Source organism: Drosophila albomicans, chromosome X, assembly GCF_009650485.2.
Source record: "Drosophila albomicans strain 15112-1751.03 chromosome X, ASM965048v2, whole genome shotgun sequence".
NCBI lineage: Eukaryota > Metazoa > Arthropoda > Insecta > Diptera > Drosophilidae > Drosophila > Drosophila albomicans.
This window is the reverse complement of record NC_047627.2, coordinates 21,733,437-21,749,671: the sequence shown is the minus strand read 5'-3', so window position 1 is coordinate 21,749,671 and position 16,235 is coordinate 21,733,437. Positions and strand designations below refer to the sequence as shown.

General features: G+C 38.2%; 1 protein-coding gene across 2 annotated transcripts; it reads left to right on the top strand.

Moving 5' to 3' along the window:
• Positions 1–300: 300 nt before the first annotated feature.
• Positions 301–15,565, top strand: LOC117573481 (small G protein signaling modulator 2). Of its 2 annotated transcripts, XR_004572700.2 has the most exons (8): positions 301–1,840; positions 6,369–7,039; positions 7,701–8,415; positions 8,489–8,788; positions 11,402–12,890; positions 12,951–13,228; positions 13,285–13,433; positions 15,334–15,565. XR_004572700.2 is itself a non-coding variant. In XM_034256713.2 (7 exons), the coding sequence occupies exons 1-7, from the start codon at positions 1,777–1,779 to the stop codon at positions 13,371–13,373; spliced, it is 3,606 nt and encodes a 1,201-aa protein (XP_034112604.1). In that variant the 5' UTR covers positions 301–1,776; the 3' UTR covers positions 13,374–14,004. The 2 variants fall into 2 exon arrangements, 1 of the variants encoding a protein (XP_034112604.1); XM_034256713.2 differs by lacking the exon at positions 15,334–15,565 and having other exon boundaries at positions 13,285–14,004.
• Positions 15,566–16,235: the final 670 nt, after the last annotated feature.

Sequence of the window (16,235 nt, the reverse complement as noted above, 5' to 3'; positions counted from 1 at the left end):
ATAAGAAAAGAGAAGCAGTTATCCAAAAAAGGCAATTAGGTAAAATTTACATATTATGTAGTTGATTTTGCATTAAAAACAATGATTAAAGTTGATATTTAAGACATAAACGTCTTGCACAGTCTAATGCATTTTTAAATAGTTATTTGAAAAAGGGTAAACATCAAGAGCTTTTAATGCGCCACCATTTTGCAGTATTGACTATCGCCACTTATCGATAATTAGTAATCGCAGTTGTGTTGGCGTGTCTATCGTTTTGCCTCTGGCAGCGAGAATTGACTTTCCCGTTTGGCAGTGTGTCGTCGTTTGTAAAGTGCCGTTAGTTAACAAACGACGCTGCTGGCGAACAGACGACGAACAAGGACAGAGCTAAGCAAGCGGACAACGGACAACAAACAATTCACACGGACATACACAGACAAGCACACACACACACACACACACATAAGCTCGCACGCACTCACGCGCAGGCACAAACAGTGTGTGTGTGGAAGGTACGACGGCAACGACGACGACGATGATGATGATGATGAGGATGTTGGAAGGAGGCAGGCCCTAAAAGTATGCAAAATAAAGAGGCAGAGAATGACGAGAAATTCAGCGAAATACAATTCGTCCCTTTATTTGGCAACAACAACTACAACCACAACAACAACATCAGCAGCAGCAGCAGAAGCAGAAATAACAACAACAAGGAAAGCAACAAGAACAACAACAACAATTGAACAGCATTAACGAAATGAACAATGGAAGAGAGCAGCGAAAATGTGAAAGATTCTAATTAAATGTACATATGCATACATCATGGTACATACACGTACACAAATGTAAAATATAAATACAATGTGCGAGTAGTAGTAGGATATGTACGTATATACTTGTTGTTCGATGTATGTATGTATTTGTATTTGTATCGTATGTATGTACTACATTGTATGTGTATGCGCACACACACATTTTTATGCAAACACATATGCACAACGAAATACCCAACAAACAAAATACATACAGCTAGAAAAACACATTGGCCAAAATACGTAATTCACTTTTAACAAAGCTCTCAACAACAACAAAAATAACAACAACTACAGTAGCAATAACAACCACAACAACGGCAACAGCAGCAACAGTGACAAAGTCGCAGTGATTTGTTGCCAGCGCGCGTGTGAGTGTGTGTGTGTGTGCCTACGTGTGTACACATACATATACAGCCATAAAACCATACAACAAGCAAACCCAAAGAAAAAAAAGAAGAACAACAACAACTAAAAAACAAACTAGATTACTGTCGTCGTCAACAAATACAACGAATATAAATTTTTATACAATTTAATTTTTGCATAACACAAAACGAAAAATAAAAACTAACTAAACTCAACTAACGAAACACAATAATAATAATAAAAAACAAACAACAACAACAACAACAACGAAAAAGAGTCCACCACGAAAGAGAGCGAGCTGGCAAGTGAAAGAGAGCAAGAGAGTAACGAGCGCAAGAGAGGGATAGCAAACGAAGAACGGCGACGCATAAACAAAGCCGAAACTGAAAATATTTGCCCAAAGTATTACAATATACCCCACGAACAAGAAGAAGAAGAAGAAGAACAAAAAACGAAGCGAAAAACGAAAGAGCAGCAAGGACTAAAACAAGAAGAAGAAGAAGACGTAGACATAGAAGAAGGAATACGAAACGAAGAAGGCAACTAGAAACAACAACAATCCGAAAAGCGAAAAGCGGGAGCCTGGCACGTTCCACACACACAGCCAAACAAAATGAATATGCTACACAGTTTCAGCAGTGGAGGCGCTTCCAACGCCACAGGCGATGTCACCAGCGGTGAGTGAGAAAACTTTTGCCCCTCTCTGCTTAGATTGCAGATACCCAGTAAGCATTTTCAGAGCGGGTTTATTCAGAAATCATTTAAGTGGCAAAAAATGCTAAAGTAAAATACGACAAATTATTATTGTGAATATTTTCTTTATTAATATATTAAATTAATTGTCGTTTTATAGGCTCGTTTTATTGCGATATGTTTTTATACATCAATTATGATTATTCTTTTCATTTTTTATTTGATAAGTAATAAATATTATCAGTATTCTTACACATTATTTGTTTTCAAAATATTGTATATTTTTATTATTTTTTTTATAGATCTATTCCAATTTTATACAATATGTGTTCTGGAATAAATTACGATTTAGCAGCAACTAAAAATAATTATAATTTTCAGTATTTTTTTTATTTTTATAATTTAATTTCTATTTTATGCAATATGTTTTCAATTTATTTTTTATTTTAAGTATTCATTGTCTGTTATATTTTTGTTCTATTTCTATTTTATGCAATATGTTTTCAGAAATAAATTACGATTAAGCAGCAATTCCAAAATAATTATTATTTTCAGCACTTCTTCCTCATTATTCATATAAAACTTAAATTCTTTGCTTTCAATAATATATTTTTTACAATTTCATTTCCAATTTTATGTTTTCAGTAAATAAAAGTAAACATATTTTTGAATATTTTTTATATAAGTATTCCTTTCTAGTATTCATATTCAATAAAAATTAATACGTTTGCCATAAATGCCTGAAATATGATTTTTATTTGTTGTACAATGTTCGTGTTAGTATTTTGTTTGTTTGTTTTTTGGCAAGCCCAGCACAAGGAGTAACTTATGTTTGAAAGTACAACAGCTGTGTGTGTGTACAATAATGTATCTGTATCTGTTTCTCTGACTCTCTCTCTCTCTCTCTCCCTCTCTCTTGCTGTCTCTTACATTGTGTTTTGTGTTGTTGATGATTAGAAAGTTTCGCAGCTGAAGGTGAGAAAGCAAAATAAAAGACAAATGCGAGTGTATTCTGAACTATTGGAATGGAACTTTTTTTTTTTTTTTTTTGTTGGTTTGTTCATGTGTGTGTGTGTGTAATGTGGTGGTGTATATATATGCTATGTGTATACTACTGTGTATACTATATACCGATTTTTTTGTTGGATGTTCAATTTCGAATCGCTAATTTTTTGTAGCATACTTTTTGGGGTAAACGCAATGAACAGTTGCTTTTCTGAAGACTTTTGTTAAATTTCATGCAGAAATTCTTTGTATTTCCATATTAAAGCAGCTTACTTAAGAATGGTAATTTAAGCCCAAGTTGTATTTGTTGTTGGAAGAATCATTATTATTGTGAAACTAGCTGAAAGGAACTTTCGAAAGAGTTCATTAATCAATGGAGAGTAATTACAAGCGTCTGCATTGTAAGTTATTACCTCCATCAGGGTTTTTGTTTTCGTTGTTCTTATTGCTATCATTAATTTGCCCTTGAAATTTGCCAATGTGCCACTTAAGTAACCGCATATGCCGCTAATTGACGTCGATTACTTTGTGTGTGTATCGACTTTGTGAGTGAGTGAAGAGTGAAGGCTCTCAATACATTTACATATTCCCTCCACCGTTGCACCTGTGAAATGCATTCAATTAAATTACACATACGACCCGGCGTACAAGCTTGCAAGCTTGTTGCGCCGTCAGTGCAAATGCAAAAGTTCACGGTCAGCCAAAGAACAAAAATTTGCATTCATCATTCCCACGTTCGCGCTGTGGCTTATGGCTTATTCTAGCTGGTGTCCTGTGGCCTGTGTACCGTGTCCTGTGGCATGTGGCATGTGGCCTGTTGAGCACCAAATGCATTTGTGTTGCGGTTGTGTTACGTTGCCTTTGTTTGCCTAATTAAATGTACAATATATATTGGTTTTTAATGACGACCAAGCGGTAATTGCATTTGCCTTGTCCTTAAAGTACTTTTCAAATGTACACACATACATATGTATATATACATACATACATCAAATGTCATCAGAGACAGCTGTCAGCTGCATTTAATATTTATTAAATTGAATTGCAATTAGTGTAATCAGAGGTGCATTCTTAGTGGCCATGGCCAAGGCAAACACACACACACGCACACTCACTCTCTGTTTGTGTGTGGGTGGCAAACATATGTTCGGGCTCCAGCTTCCATTAACAATATGGCAATGTTGCAGGCAGGGGCATGGTCATGGGGCATCCATCCACTCTCATCCACTGCTGACAAAGTAGAAAGGCAAAAGCAATTTGAGCGAAACAAACGAAATACCCTTTTGCGTCTCTTTCTACCCAATGTTCTCGCTCGCTCGCTCGCTCTCTTTCTCTCTCTGTAGTCGTCCTGCTTCCCTATTACACACACACTGTGTTGCCGTCTCGCTCTCGCCACAGCGTGTGGTTTGAGCGCTCAGTGCGTCGGCCTGTCATCAGCTGTTTTATGTTGTTAAGGGTCAAGAGTGTGCGTCGCAGGTGTTGCCAACACCGCATGCTCGTATTTCACTTCGTCTTCTTCCTCTTCCCCTCTCTTCTCCTCACCCTCGGACAGCACGCAACACGAGCACACACACACACACACACACCCAAAAACTGGGTAGACACACATTATCTAGTTGAGGATTCAGGAAAGCTTTCTTCCCTCTCCCTCTCCCTTTTACCTTTTTTTTTGTTCTTCTTCCATTTTTTATTTTCGCCATCGGCGAGTCAAGGTTATCAGACCTCCCACCCGCCTGGCCTGGCCTGCTCCGCTCTGCTCTTGCTCTTGCTCTTGCTTTTGGTCTAGGTCTTGGTCTTGGTCTTGGTTCCTTCGTTCGTTCGTTTGTTCGAGACCAAGTGCTGGCGTCTTGCGTTCTTAATTGAACTGTTTAAGCGTTTTACAAATGGGTTTAAATGAGGTTTGAACTGGCAACATTATTGTGATTAATCCCTTGGGGGCTACAACGAATATTGAGCTGAGCGCTCAGCGTGTTTCATCTGCTTCGGCCGAAACTTTTTCTATTATTGATGGCATTTATTCGAATTTCGAATTAAGCCAAATTAGTAATTTGCTACCTTCGAGGATTATTAACAAAAACAATAAATAAATACACAATAATAATAATAATAATACACGCCGAAAGTACTTAAATGAAAGTGACTTTTGTATTCTTACTATTTTTGATTTATTTATGTTGTATAGCAATCTAGCATTTCCATCATCGTAGAATTCAAATTATGAATTCATTTTGCTTGCTTTAGTTATAATAATTAAGAAAAAAAAGTAAATTGTTTACGATAATTTGTTTAATTTAAACAATTGAAATTATTAATGTGTATAAATAAGTGTTTCAATATATTATTTCCATTATCAAAGTGAGAATTTATTTATTTTTATTTCGAAGATTTTAAAATAAATGATGTAAATTTAGAAAAAATTAAAAAAAAATTGTTTTTAATTTATTTATGTTTTATCACTATGAAACAACTGAAATTATTAATTTTGTTATACATTTGTACTGTGATCCATTATTCCCGCAATTGTCAATTACAAATTGGGAATTTCAAAATTAAACTTGAATTCTTGCAAAGTAACTTTTAGTTATTGCTTAAGGAAGTATTCTTATAAATTATCCCGAACATTGTAATTTTTCGAATTGAAGTTTAATTTGTATTAACTAATTATTGATTATTAATTTGGAAAGTATTCTAATTTATGTATATTTCCCACAATAAATAGTTTTCTTCATTTGTGTTTTCCAAAATCCAATTATTGATTTACGAAATATTCGAATCTATTATTCCCATAATAAGCCCAACCATGTGTAGCTAGAGAGCTGTATATTGTATACAAACAATATTTAGAAATGCGAGTGGGCAAATCTTTGGAGATTTACGTATAAATCGTTTTGGGTTAGGCCATTGAGTTGCCATGTCACGGAGTCGCTATCCGAAATCCTTTCCATCAAATTTCCATTCTAATTAGAGAAGCGCGCGCGCGTCTTTCGCTCAGCCATTTTCCTATCCTATTAGCATATTTGTGTAAGAATACATACGCATATAGTATAGTGAGTATGTGTGTGTGTGTAGCATGTAAGCCTTTTAATGCCAAGTGTATGCATAGCATTCATAACAGACATACGGACATAGTATACTAAGTAAGTAAGCGTTGATATCAAGCCGAGAGTAAACAGGAAAGCCAGCAAAATTGACAGTGAGGACAAAATGATTGAGGTCGCTCTGTCTCTCTTCCTTTCTCTCTCTCTCGCTATCTCTTTCGCAACTCCCACGGAGTGGGAAGAAAGTGGCACGTTGACTGTGCGCCATCAATCAAGTGCAACTTTAGGGAGGGGCCCAAAGGCGTAACTGAAGCTGCAGGATTTGCAGGATAGGGTTAGGGTTAAGGTCTGAGATTAGGGTCTAGGGTCTGGGATTTAATGACAATTTCTGTTTCTCTTCTCGCTGTCTTTTCGTTTTTCCGTAGTTGCTCATTAATTTGATGTTCTCATCTCTTCCTCCCTACAACAGATAGCGAACTTAAGGTACGCCTGATTGCCAATGTGAAGAAGGAGGTGAAACAGCTCATGGAGGAGGCGGTCACCAAGAAGTACATCCACGAGGAGAGCAGCTCCGTCACATCGCTGTGCGGCGCCGTCGAGGCGTGCCTCAGCCATGGACTGCGTCGTCGTGCCCTCGGCCTATTCAAGACCTCATCGACCACGGCGCTGATACAGAAGATTGCCAAAATCTGTCCCGAGGCCGACTATGTGAGTCGTCGCCTGCTCGAGCTGGAGCTGGCCCACGAGAGTCATGCGGTCAGCAATAAGCGTTCGTCGTCCAGCAGCGACAGCATCATCAAGCCGAAGCTGTTGAGCAAGGGCAGCGGCAGCAGCGGATCGGTGACGACCATCAACACGGCGTCATCGTCATCGGTTATCGGTGGCGGGAACGGGAATAACGTCGGCTCGCCTCTGGGCAAATATCTGTGGATACGTCTGGCGCTGTATGAGAAACGTTTGGCCAAGATTATCGAGCATTTGGTGAGCAACGCTCAGAGCTATTACGATCGCGAAGCGCTGGTCGCCGATCCCGATTATGGTTCCATACTCAGCTCGCTGCTTGTGGGTCCTTGTGCTCTGGAGTTCACACGCGCCAAGACTGCTGACCACTACTGGTCTGATCCTTGTGCCGACGAGCTGGTGAGTGCTTCCTCTATAACTGTAGCTACCTAAAGGCTAGAGAGTATGTGAGATGTGGCTGATTAAAAGAGACAGTAATAATAATTAAAATATCTCATCAGAATAATAGAATTTATATTAAACAAAGGAAATAGTTTTGGATAGACATAGTTGCCGTATAAATTCATTTAAGGAAATGTCATGAACATAATATACAATTTCTACATGCACGTATTCGATTGCGTATACGACCTGTAAGCTGTAAATTTCAGTCGTATGCTAATCGCGGTTAGAGTTGCTAACTTGTTCTATAATAAGAATTGTGATTAAAATCATATAACTTACGTATTTTTAAGTTATTTTTTTTTTACTTCTCTGATAACTTTTATATTACTTTATTATTATATAATTTTAGAGCTAGAAATGTGAATTTTATATATTGATGCACTTTAATAACTTTCATAGATTAAAAACTAACCAAAAGCGAGGCAGACTTTAGTGTATATTTATTGCAGTTGTATTTATTTTATTTATTTTACAGCTGTGCTCTTTGAAATAGCAGTGCTTACTATCCACACATTTAAAATTAAAAGAATACTATATGTATATTGAACTCCATTTTAAATTGATTGTCAATCCAATTGCATTTACTAACTCGTTTCTCTTTCCATTCCGTTTGCAGGTGCAACGTCATCGCATCAGCTCTGGCAACCGGACACCGCCCACTTGTCATCGGCCAATTATCAATTTCAAGCGGAGCTTGCACACCAGCTCCGAGGACACGAGCAGCGGCAGCTTCAAGGCCTGCTCGCCGGCGAGCGTGGCCAAGGATTATGTGGAGTCGCTGCATCAGAACTCACGCACCACGCTCCTCTATGGCAAGAACAATGTGCTGGTGCTGCCGAAGGACGTGTCCGAACCGATGCCCGGTTACCTCAGTTTGCATCAGAGCGTTCAATCGCTGACCATCAAATGGACGCCAAATCAACTGATGAATGGCTACAACGATACGGATGGCGTGGACAAGAGTTACTATTGGAGCTATGCGCTCAATATCAATGTGGATGAGATTGTCTATGTGCATTGCCATCAGAATCGTGGCGGCGACACCGGCGGCACCATCATCCTCGTCGGTCAGGATGGCGTTCAACGTCCTCCGATACATTTCCCCGAGGGTGGACATCTGCAGGCGTTTCTCAGCTGCCTGGAGACAGGCCTCTTGCCGCATGGCCAGCTGGATCCTCCGCTGTGGTCACAACGGGGCATTGGCAAACTGTTTCCCTGGCCGAAGAGTGTGCGTCGGCATATTCTGCCATCGGTCATGGAGTCGTCCAGCGACGAGACACCCATCGATTATGTCTTTCGTGTGGTCAGCAAGAGTCAGCACGAAGAGTTCTGTAAGTTTTCCTTTCCCTTTCACTTTTTCTTTTACCTTGTATCTTTATATTAATTCCAATATGTTTTTTCTAGTGGCCACACATCCCATACTGGAGCTGGGACGTTCGAGTCCACGTCGCAAGCATCTGGGCAGCTGCTCGACCACCGGCAGCAGCGATTGCTCCAGCAAGAGTCTGTCCATCGATCAGAGCAGCAATCCGGATCCGCCCTTGATACAGGCCAGTCAAACCGCCAGCATTGAGCTTGTCTGTTCCACAATGCGGCGTCAGATCATCTCGCGCGCTTTCTATGGATGGCTGGCCTATTGTCGCCATCTATCCACGGTTCGCACCCATCTTTCTGGCCTCGTCAATGGCCGTATTACACCAGATCGTAAGTACCACAAGAGTTGCATTAAATACTTAAAATACTAGCTACCTATTAAGACTGTTTCTGTCCAACTGTGCTAGATTTTAGACATAATTTTCTATAGACATATACACTTCGGAATATTTCAGTATATTTTCAGTATATTAATTTAGTATATTTTAAAGATACCACATAGAGCTATCTCTTGTTGACAGCATTTGTTATATCAATATACCAAATATACATTTCCGTACATTTCGGTATATTTTCGGTATATTAATTTAGTATGTTTTGAATATACCACATAGATCTATCTCTTGTTGACAGCATTTATTATATCAATATACCAAATATACATTTCGGTACATTCCAGTATATTTTCGGTATATTAATTTAGTATGTTTTAAAGATAAATAATAGAGTTATCTCTTGTTGACAGCATTTGTTATATCAATATACCAAATATACATTTCGGTACATTTCAGTATATTTTCGGTATATTAATTTAGTATATTTTAAAGATACCACTTAGATCTATCTCTCGATGACAACATTTGTTATATCGATATACCAAATACACATTTCGGTACGTTTCAGTATTTTTTTCGGTATATTAATTTAGTATAATTTAACGAAAAAGAATAGAGCTATTATTTGTCGACAGCATCTGTTATATTAATATACCAAATATACATTATATATATATATGGGCAATTCTCTAGAAAGTGCAACCGGCGCCAAAAAATTCAAACTCTATAAAAGCATGTTTTCTTCACATTTGTTTATAGGGAAAATATTACATTTAACTAATATAAACGATTTTTCCATTTACTCATAACACATTTTGAAAAATTTCAATGCAAAGTCGAAGATGAGCAAAAGTTCTGTTTTGAAGATTTCTACTACAAGTTTTGTTTTGATTCATTTCCTTAAAGGGAGTCAGTATGCATTGATACCCTTAGTTTAATATCTTGTTTAATATCCAAGGAATATACAAAATATATAAAAGAAATAATGCAATAGCTAATAACGGTAAATTTCTTTTCAGCTAATCAGCTTCTATTTTTGTCGCGTGCGACAGTGAAAAACAGCATTTGTTATGAGTGCATCTAAAGTTTTTGTCCATTGAGCATGCAAAATTGTGTCCAAACACATATTTTGCTACCAAATATAATAAAATAAAATTTGGATGAATATAAGCACAACTTCATTTTTAAGAATTTTTGAAAGTTTGTCGCGTGCGACATGGCAAAAAAATTTTTTTTTTTTTTTCGTTAAATTATTTTTTTTTTAGTGTAGATGATGCATACTCTTTTTATGTGCAAAAAATAATATAAATTTCATGTCATAAGCGCCAATTGAGACATTGTCATTAAAAACAATGATAGAATGAATGTGCACAGTATACCGGGTATAAACCAAATGAATTTGTTTGGCTGAAATGGCCAACAAACGAAATCTACTAGAACAGTATATTCATAAAAAAAAATGTTTTGACATTAATGATGTAATTTAAGATAGGTAATTATGTTTCTAATGTACATGATATGAATATATTACGTTTTGTTTACCTTTATTAAAGTTATTTTTTTAAAGTATGAAATTTCAGTTGAAAATAAAAATATATATATTGAATATATCAAAAAACTATGAAAATGCTTCATATGCTCTTCAAATGAACTTAAAAAGTACAAAAAACAGCATAAAAAGTATGATGGAAAAAATGTCGCGTGCGACATGTCGCGTGCGACAGTGATTAAAATTTAATTTAAAAAAAGACAACTTAATATTTTTAAGTCAAACCAAATACACTATTTAGATAAATATATGCATAATACATTAAAATTAATTGCATTAAAATCTTTCATCACGTTTCGCTGAAATAAGTGCTTGAACTGGTTTTTGAAAAAGTAACTTCTGTTTTTGTCGCGTGCGAATGCGCAACATTTTTCAAATTTTCTTGAAAACGAACAATTGCCCAAAATCCATCTTAGCACCAATTATAGTGCTAACCGAGAGCTATAAGTTTCAATTTTTACAAAATTAAAATAATGTCTTGGCACATGTTTTTTTTCAGTTTGAATGCGTACAAATGTCGCATTCGACATCAGAGAATTGCCCATATATATTTGTATATATACATATATATTTAGTATGTTTTAACCATACCGCATAAATCTATCATTGGTTGACATATTTGTTATACAAATATACCAAATATAGATTTTTGCAATATTTCAGTATTTTTAGGTATATAAATTCAGTATATTTTAACGATACCATATCGAATTATTATTTGTTATATAATTATACCAAATTTATATTTCGGTATATTTTAGTATTTTTCGGTATATTAATTTAGTATATTTAAGTGATAATACTGCACTGTTCTGCTGTCATTGAAAATGCATAGCTCACTCGACTGTTGGTCTCTTACTTATTTTTTATTGACTAAAGTCTTTCTTAGGAAATCGGTTTAATATGAAATGTGAAGAGCAGAAAAAATTAGTACGGACCAGTTTAGTATTTTCTACTTAACCAGATTAACTTACAATGTTGCAACACAAGCGTATTATGAATACTTCTGCAAGTAAAAAATAGGTAACTAACCAATATCTAAACTCTGTCTCTTCGCAGTCGCGGCCGATGAGGAAGGATTGTCCCGTCAAAAATGGAATGCCATGAACGTGGACGGCGTGGTGTCCAGCGAGCTGGAGCTCTATCGCCTCGTCTACTTTGGCGGCGTGGAGCATGAAGTGCGCAAAAAGGTTTGGCCCTATCTGCTGGGTCACTATGCCTTCGGCTCGACGCCCGAGGAGCGACAGAAGCAGGACGAGACGTGCAAGCATTACTACGAGACCACGATGAGCGAATGGTTGGCTGTGGAGGCGATTGTCCGGCAGCGGGAGAAGGAGAAGACCGCACTGGCGGTGGCCAAGCTCAGTGCTGAGCAAGCACGCCAAGCGGCAAAGGCCAATGCGAACAGCAATCCGCATGAGTTGCTGCTGCCGAATGGCAGTCGACCATTGAATCGAGTGGATGTCGAGGAGGGCGAGGGCGAGGGTGAAGGCGAGAATGATGTGTTCGATGACAATGATTTCTCGGACATATCCGACCCGGGCGATGAGTTCGATGAGCAGCCAGTGGAGGAGGAGCAAGCGCAGCAAAAACCAGATGAAGCTGAGGGCGAGGATGAGGCTGGAACTGAGGCTGGAGAGGAGGAAGAGGAGGAGGAGAGGCCGCAGCTTAGCGAGCAGGTGGTGTTGGAGTTCCAGAACATCGATGATATGGAACCGTTGCGGTTGCAGGAGAACTGCTTTGCCGACTCGGAGGTGGAAGGCGATCTGGGCTTGGCCCTCGATGGCTGCGGCAATATCTTGATGTTGAGCATCAAGAGTTCACCCTCCACCAGCAGCTACGAGACGGTTGGCAATGAATTTACTGATCTTGCCTTTGCCAAGGCCAGCGAGAAATCTGAAACTGAAGCTGAGGCAGAGGATGGTGAAGGGGAAGGCGAAGGAGAAGACGGTGTGGCTGAGGATGAGCCCTGTGGCCAGCTGAGCAAATTTCATAGCGCCGACGATGTGCGTCACGATGAGGAGCATCCGGCCACCGCAGTCATCATCACCGAGGCGGCATCCCTGGACGATCTTGACATACAATGCAACGACGACGAGCCCACCGAGGAGTTCACCTCACGCAAAACCAGTCTCATGTCGCCCCTCAACGAGGACATCACTGTGGTCGCCTCTCTCGATGCCCTGCAGGAGCCAAAGTCCGCCTGCGTCTCGCCGGCCAGCTCCAATGGCGGTGTCTACAGCGTCGAGTTGCTGGAACAGTTCGGTTTGAATCTGCATCGCATTGAGAAGGATGTGCAGCGTTGCGATCGCAACTATTGGTACTTTGCCAACGAGAATCTGGACAAGCTGCGCAATGTGATATCCACATACGTGTGGGAGCACCTCGACATTGGCTACATGCAGGGCATGTGCGATCTGGTTGCTCCACTTCTGGTTATCTTCGACGATGAGTCGCTCAGCTACAGCTGCTTCTGCAAGCTCATGGAGCGCATGATCGAGAACTTTCCCAGCGGTGGTGCGATGGACATGCACTTTGCCAACATGCGGTAAGTAAATGGAAAGATTACACATTAGAGGATCATTATCATACTCTTCTTTGAACGCAGTTCCCTCATTCAAATACTCGACTCGGAGATGTACGATTTGATGGACTCGAATGGCGACTACACGCACTTCTACTTCTGTTACCGCTGGTTCCTCTTGGACTTTAAACGCGAGCTCATCTATGACGATGTCTTTGCCACCTGGGAGGTCATCTGGGCGGCCAAGCACATTGCATCCGGACATTTTGTGCTCTTCCTGGCGCTGGCGCTGCTCGAAACCTATCGCGACATCATCTTGTCCAACAGCATGGACTTCACCGATGTCATCAAGTTCTTCAATGGTATGTCTTGAACTATATCACATTTGTGCATGTAACTTATGCTAAATCCTTTTCAGAAATGGCCGAACGTCATAATGCCCAGTCGATCCTTCAGCTGTCACGCAGTCTCGTCCTGCAACTGCAGACAATAATTGAGAACAAATAAGTTGGCAAATAGAACTCAAACTTGAACTCGAACTCGAACTGGAAGTGGATCTCACTTTATGTGTGTAGTGTTTTTTTTTTTATTTAGGAGCTATGTGTGTGTGTGTGAGTGTGTGTCTGAGTGTGTAGTTGTGTAGAAGAGTTGTTTAGTAGCACTTAGTAGGCTCAACTAACTAAAATGCCAGAGTTAGTGCACACGCAATACAGTAGTGTAGTGTAATGTACTTCGCAATCAGTATTTGGAACTTATGGTCGACAGAGTCAGCATGAGATAGAGGGAGATAGAACATAGCACATACATACATACATACATTCCTAATGCGACTAACACATACAAACATACTCACGCTCACGGTGAGTTAACTGAGCGAAGCAGCCAATAGATAATGCACCGTTAGAGCACGCGAAGTTCTCTCGTGAGAGCAAATTGTTATGTTACATGCATAGTTATCGTTTATCGGTTATCGATGTTTTTTGTTTTGTGTTGGAAGAAACGGCTGGGAATCGTTTTAGAAGCGCTTTAACCCTGAAAACACATTGTTAACAATAAATTAAACACACACACCCACACGTTTAAATCAATGTGAAATTGCAAATTTGAATAAGTCAAAGACAAAAACAAAAAAAACAAATGCATACGAAACTAAGCCATAAAGAAATGTAGTGACCTGAAAAGAATAAGAAAAGAATAAAAAAAAATAAACAAATATATATAACAAAAATAAACTATATAATATGAAATAATCACCAAAATCACTGTAAACCAAAAAAAGAAAAAAAAAGAAAAAGACAAAAAAAAATAATCGATATATATGGAAAAGAAAAGAATATACATGATACATACCTATTTAGAGGCAGTTACCGAAATGCAAATGCATAATATTTATACCTTTTGTATATTTAGAAGCGAGAATATTGTATTATATACATACTTATACATATACATATTCATATATATAAATATATATATATATATACACATATATACATACATATGCACTAATTGCAAAATGCTGTGCGGGTTATATTATGGGAGCGGGGGAATTTTAAATGAAACAGCAACTGTTTCCACAATTGTTAATGTTATGTTATGCCATGTCATACACACACACACACACACACACACACACTCACACACACACACATACACGCGTACACTTGTAGTTGAAATGGGATGAAATGCGGGGATTTGGGGCTGGGATAATGACCAGATCTGATAGTTCCATTGTAATGTAATGCAGCACTGTGTAGATCGAGCAAGATTAGTAGAATACTATTATATATGATGATAATGATGATGATGTACGATGTACTTACTATACGAAATGTTATGAAGATGATATAATGTTGTTTGCTAGTCACAATAACGAAACGAATGATGATGAATCGATCGATCGATTTATCGATCTATCAAATGCCTGTCGTAATATACAACATATATATATATATATATATAATTATATATATATATATACATAGACATATACTATATACCATACCATACATATATGTATATTTGTATTTGTATTGTTATAACCAAAAAGAAAAAAAGAAAAAAAAACAAACACAAAAATTGTCTATTCATTTATCAGTGTTTTAAAGAAAGAAAGAAAAAAGCATGAATGAAAAAGAAAAGATGGAAAAAGATAAAAGCAAGAAAAAGAAAAAGAGATAATTTTAATGAAATTCAAAAACATATTTGTTCATAAGATATATTTACATTAATGTGAATCTTAATTGAATGTCTACATCCACTAAGTAGATCCACTTGCTAGGATATTAGAGGGTAAGTAAAACCCAAAGTAGTATCAAATCCCGCTGCCATCCTCGAATTCATAACATTGATGAAGCAAAAGAGGAAACCAAATTAAAGTAGTTCCTAGAAAAAAGCTTAATATTTCCCCACCTCTCTCTCTCTCTCTCTCTCTGTCTCACTCAATCTTACTCTTTATCTTTTGCAGTAACTCGCTTGCTTGCTTGGATAAACTTCAGAAGAACTCAGAATACATTTGGATACCCTGGAAATTGTGTCTGCAACTGAATGTGTCACATGTTTTCCATTTTCAATAGAAATTTGTAGTTTGAAAATATCTGTTGCCTACTTTTGTGCGCTATTCAAGCCAGTTACTGATTTTGAGTCTTATAGTGAAATGTGTCTCAAATGCGACTATTAAAGGGTATTACCTAATCGATCATGAACTTGAAAACATTGTGAGTGCGTGTGTTGTTTTTTTTTTTTTTTTTTGCTCGCTGAATCAAAGCACTTGCGTTCACATGTGCGTTGGATAGAATAGCGCAAGAGCTTAAATCGAAATGATATTGATGTAGACATAGACGTGGATGCTTATGACGATGACGATGATGATGATGATGAAGGCGATGACTGCCTGTCGATGACAATTTCTGGGATACTTTATGTGGCTGGCAGATGTGAAAGCAACAGAAACAAAAAAGAAAAAAAAAAAGTAAAAGAACCTAAAGTCGATATTTGGTACACACAAATACAAAGTGTGCAGGTTAGGCATGGCCAAAGAGTGTGGGCAAGGGCGGCGTTAGCGGGTCGCAGGTGAAAGCACAGCGCGCAAACTCACGAAAATGCTTTGAAGCAACAGTAAAATAAGTGCCGTTGCTGCTGCTGCCGAATTTGGGGCAGACAGCGGCCGGAGCCGGGTAGCTTTGTCCTGTTGCTTGTGGCAAGATTTTGCCACACAAGCAACGAGGCAGCGTTCGACGTCAGCACCACCACCAACCAACACCACCAGCGATGAATATGTACATAGCTGTATATGTATAATATATACATATATACAATATAATATATATACAATACACACAAAACAGAGTTGTAGAAAAGTGTGCCAGG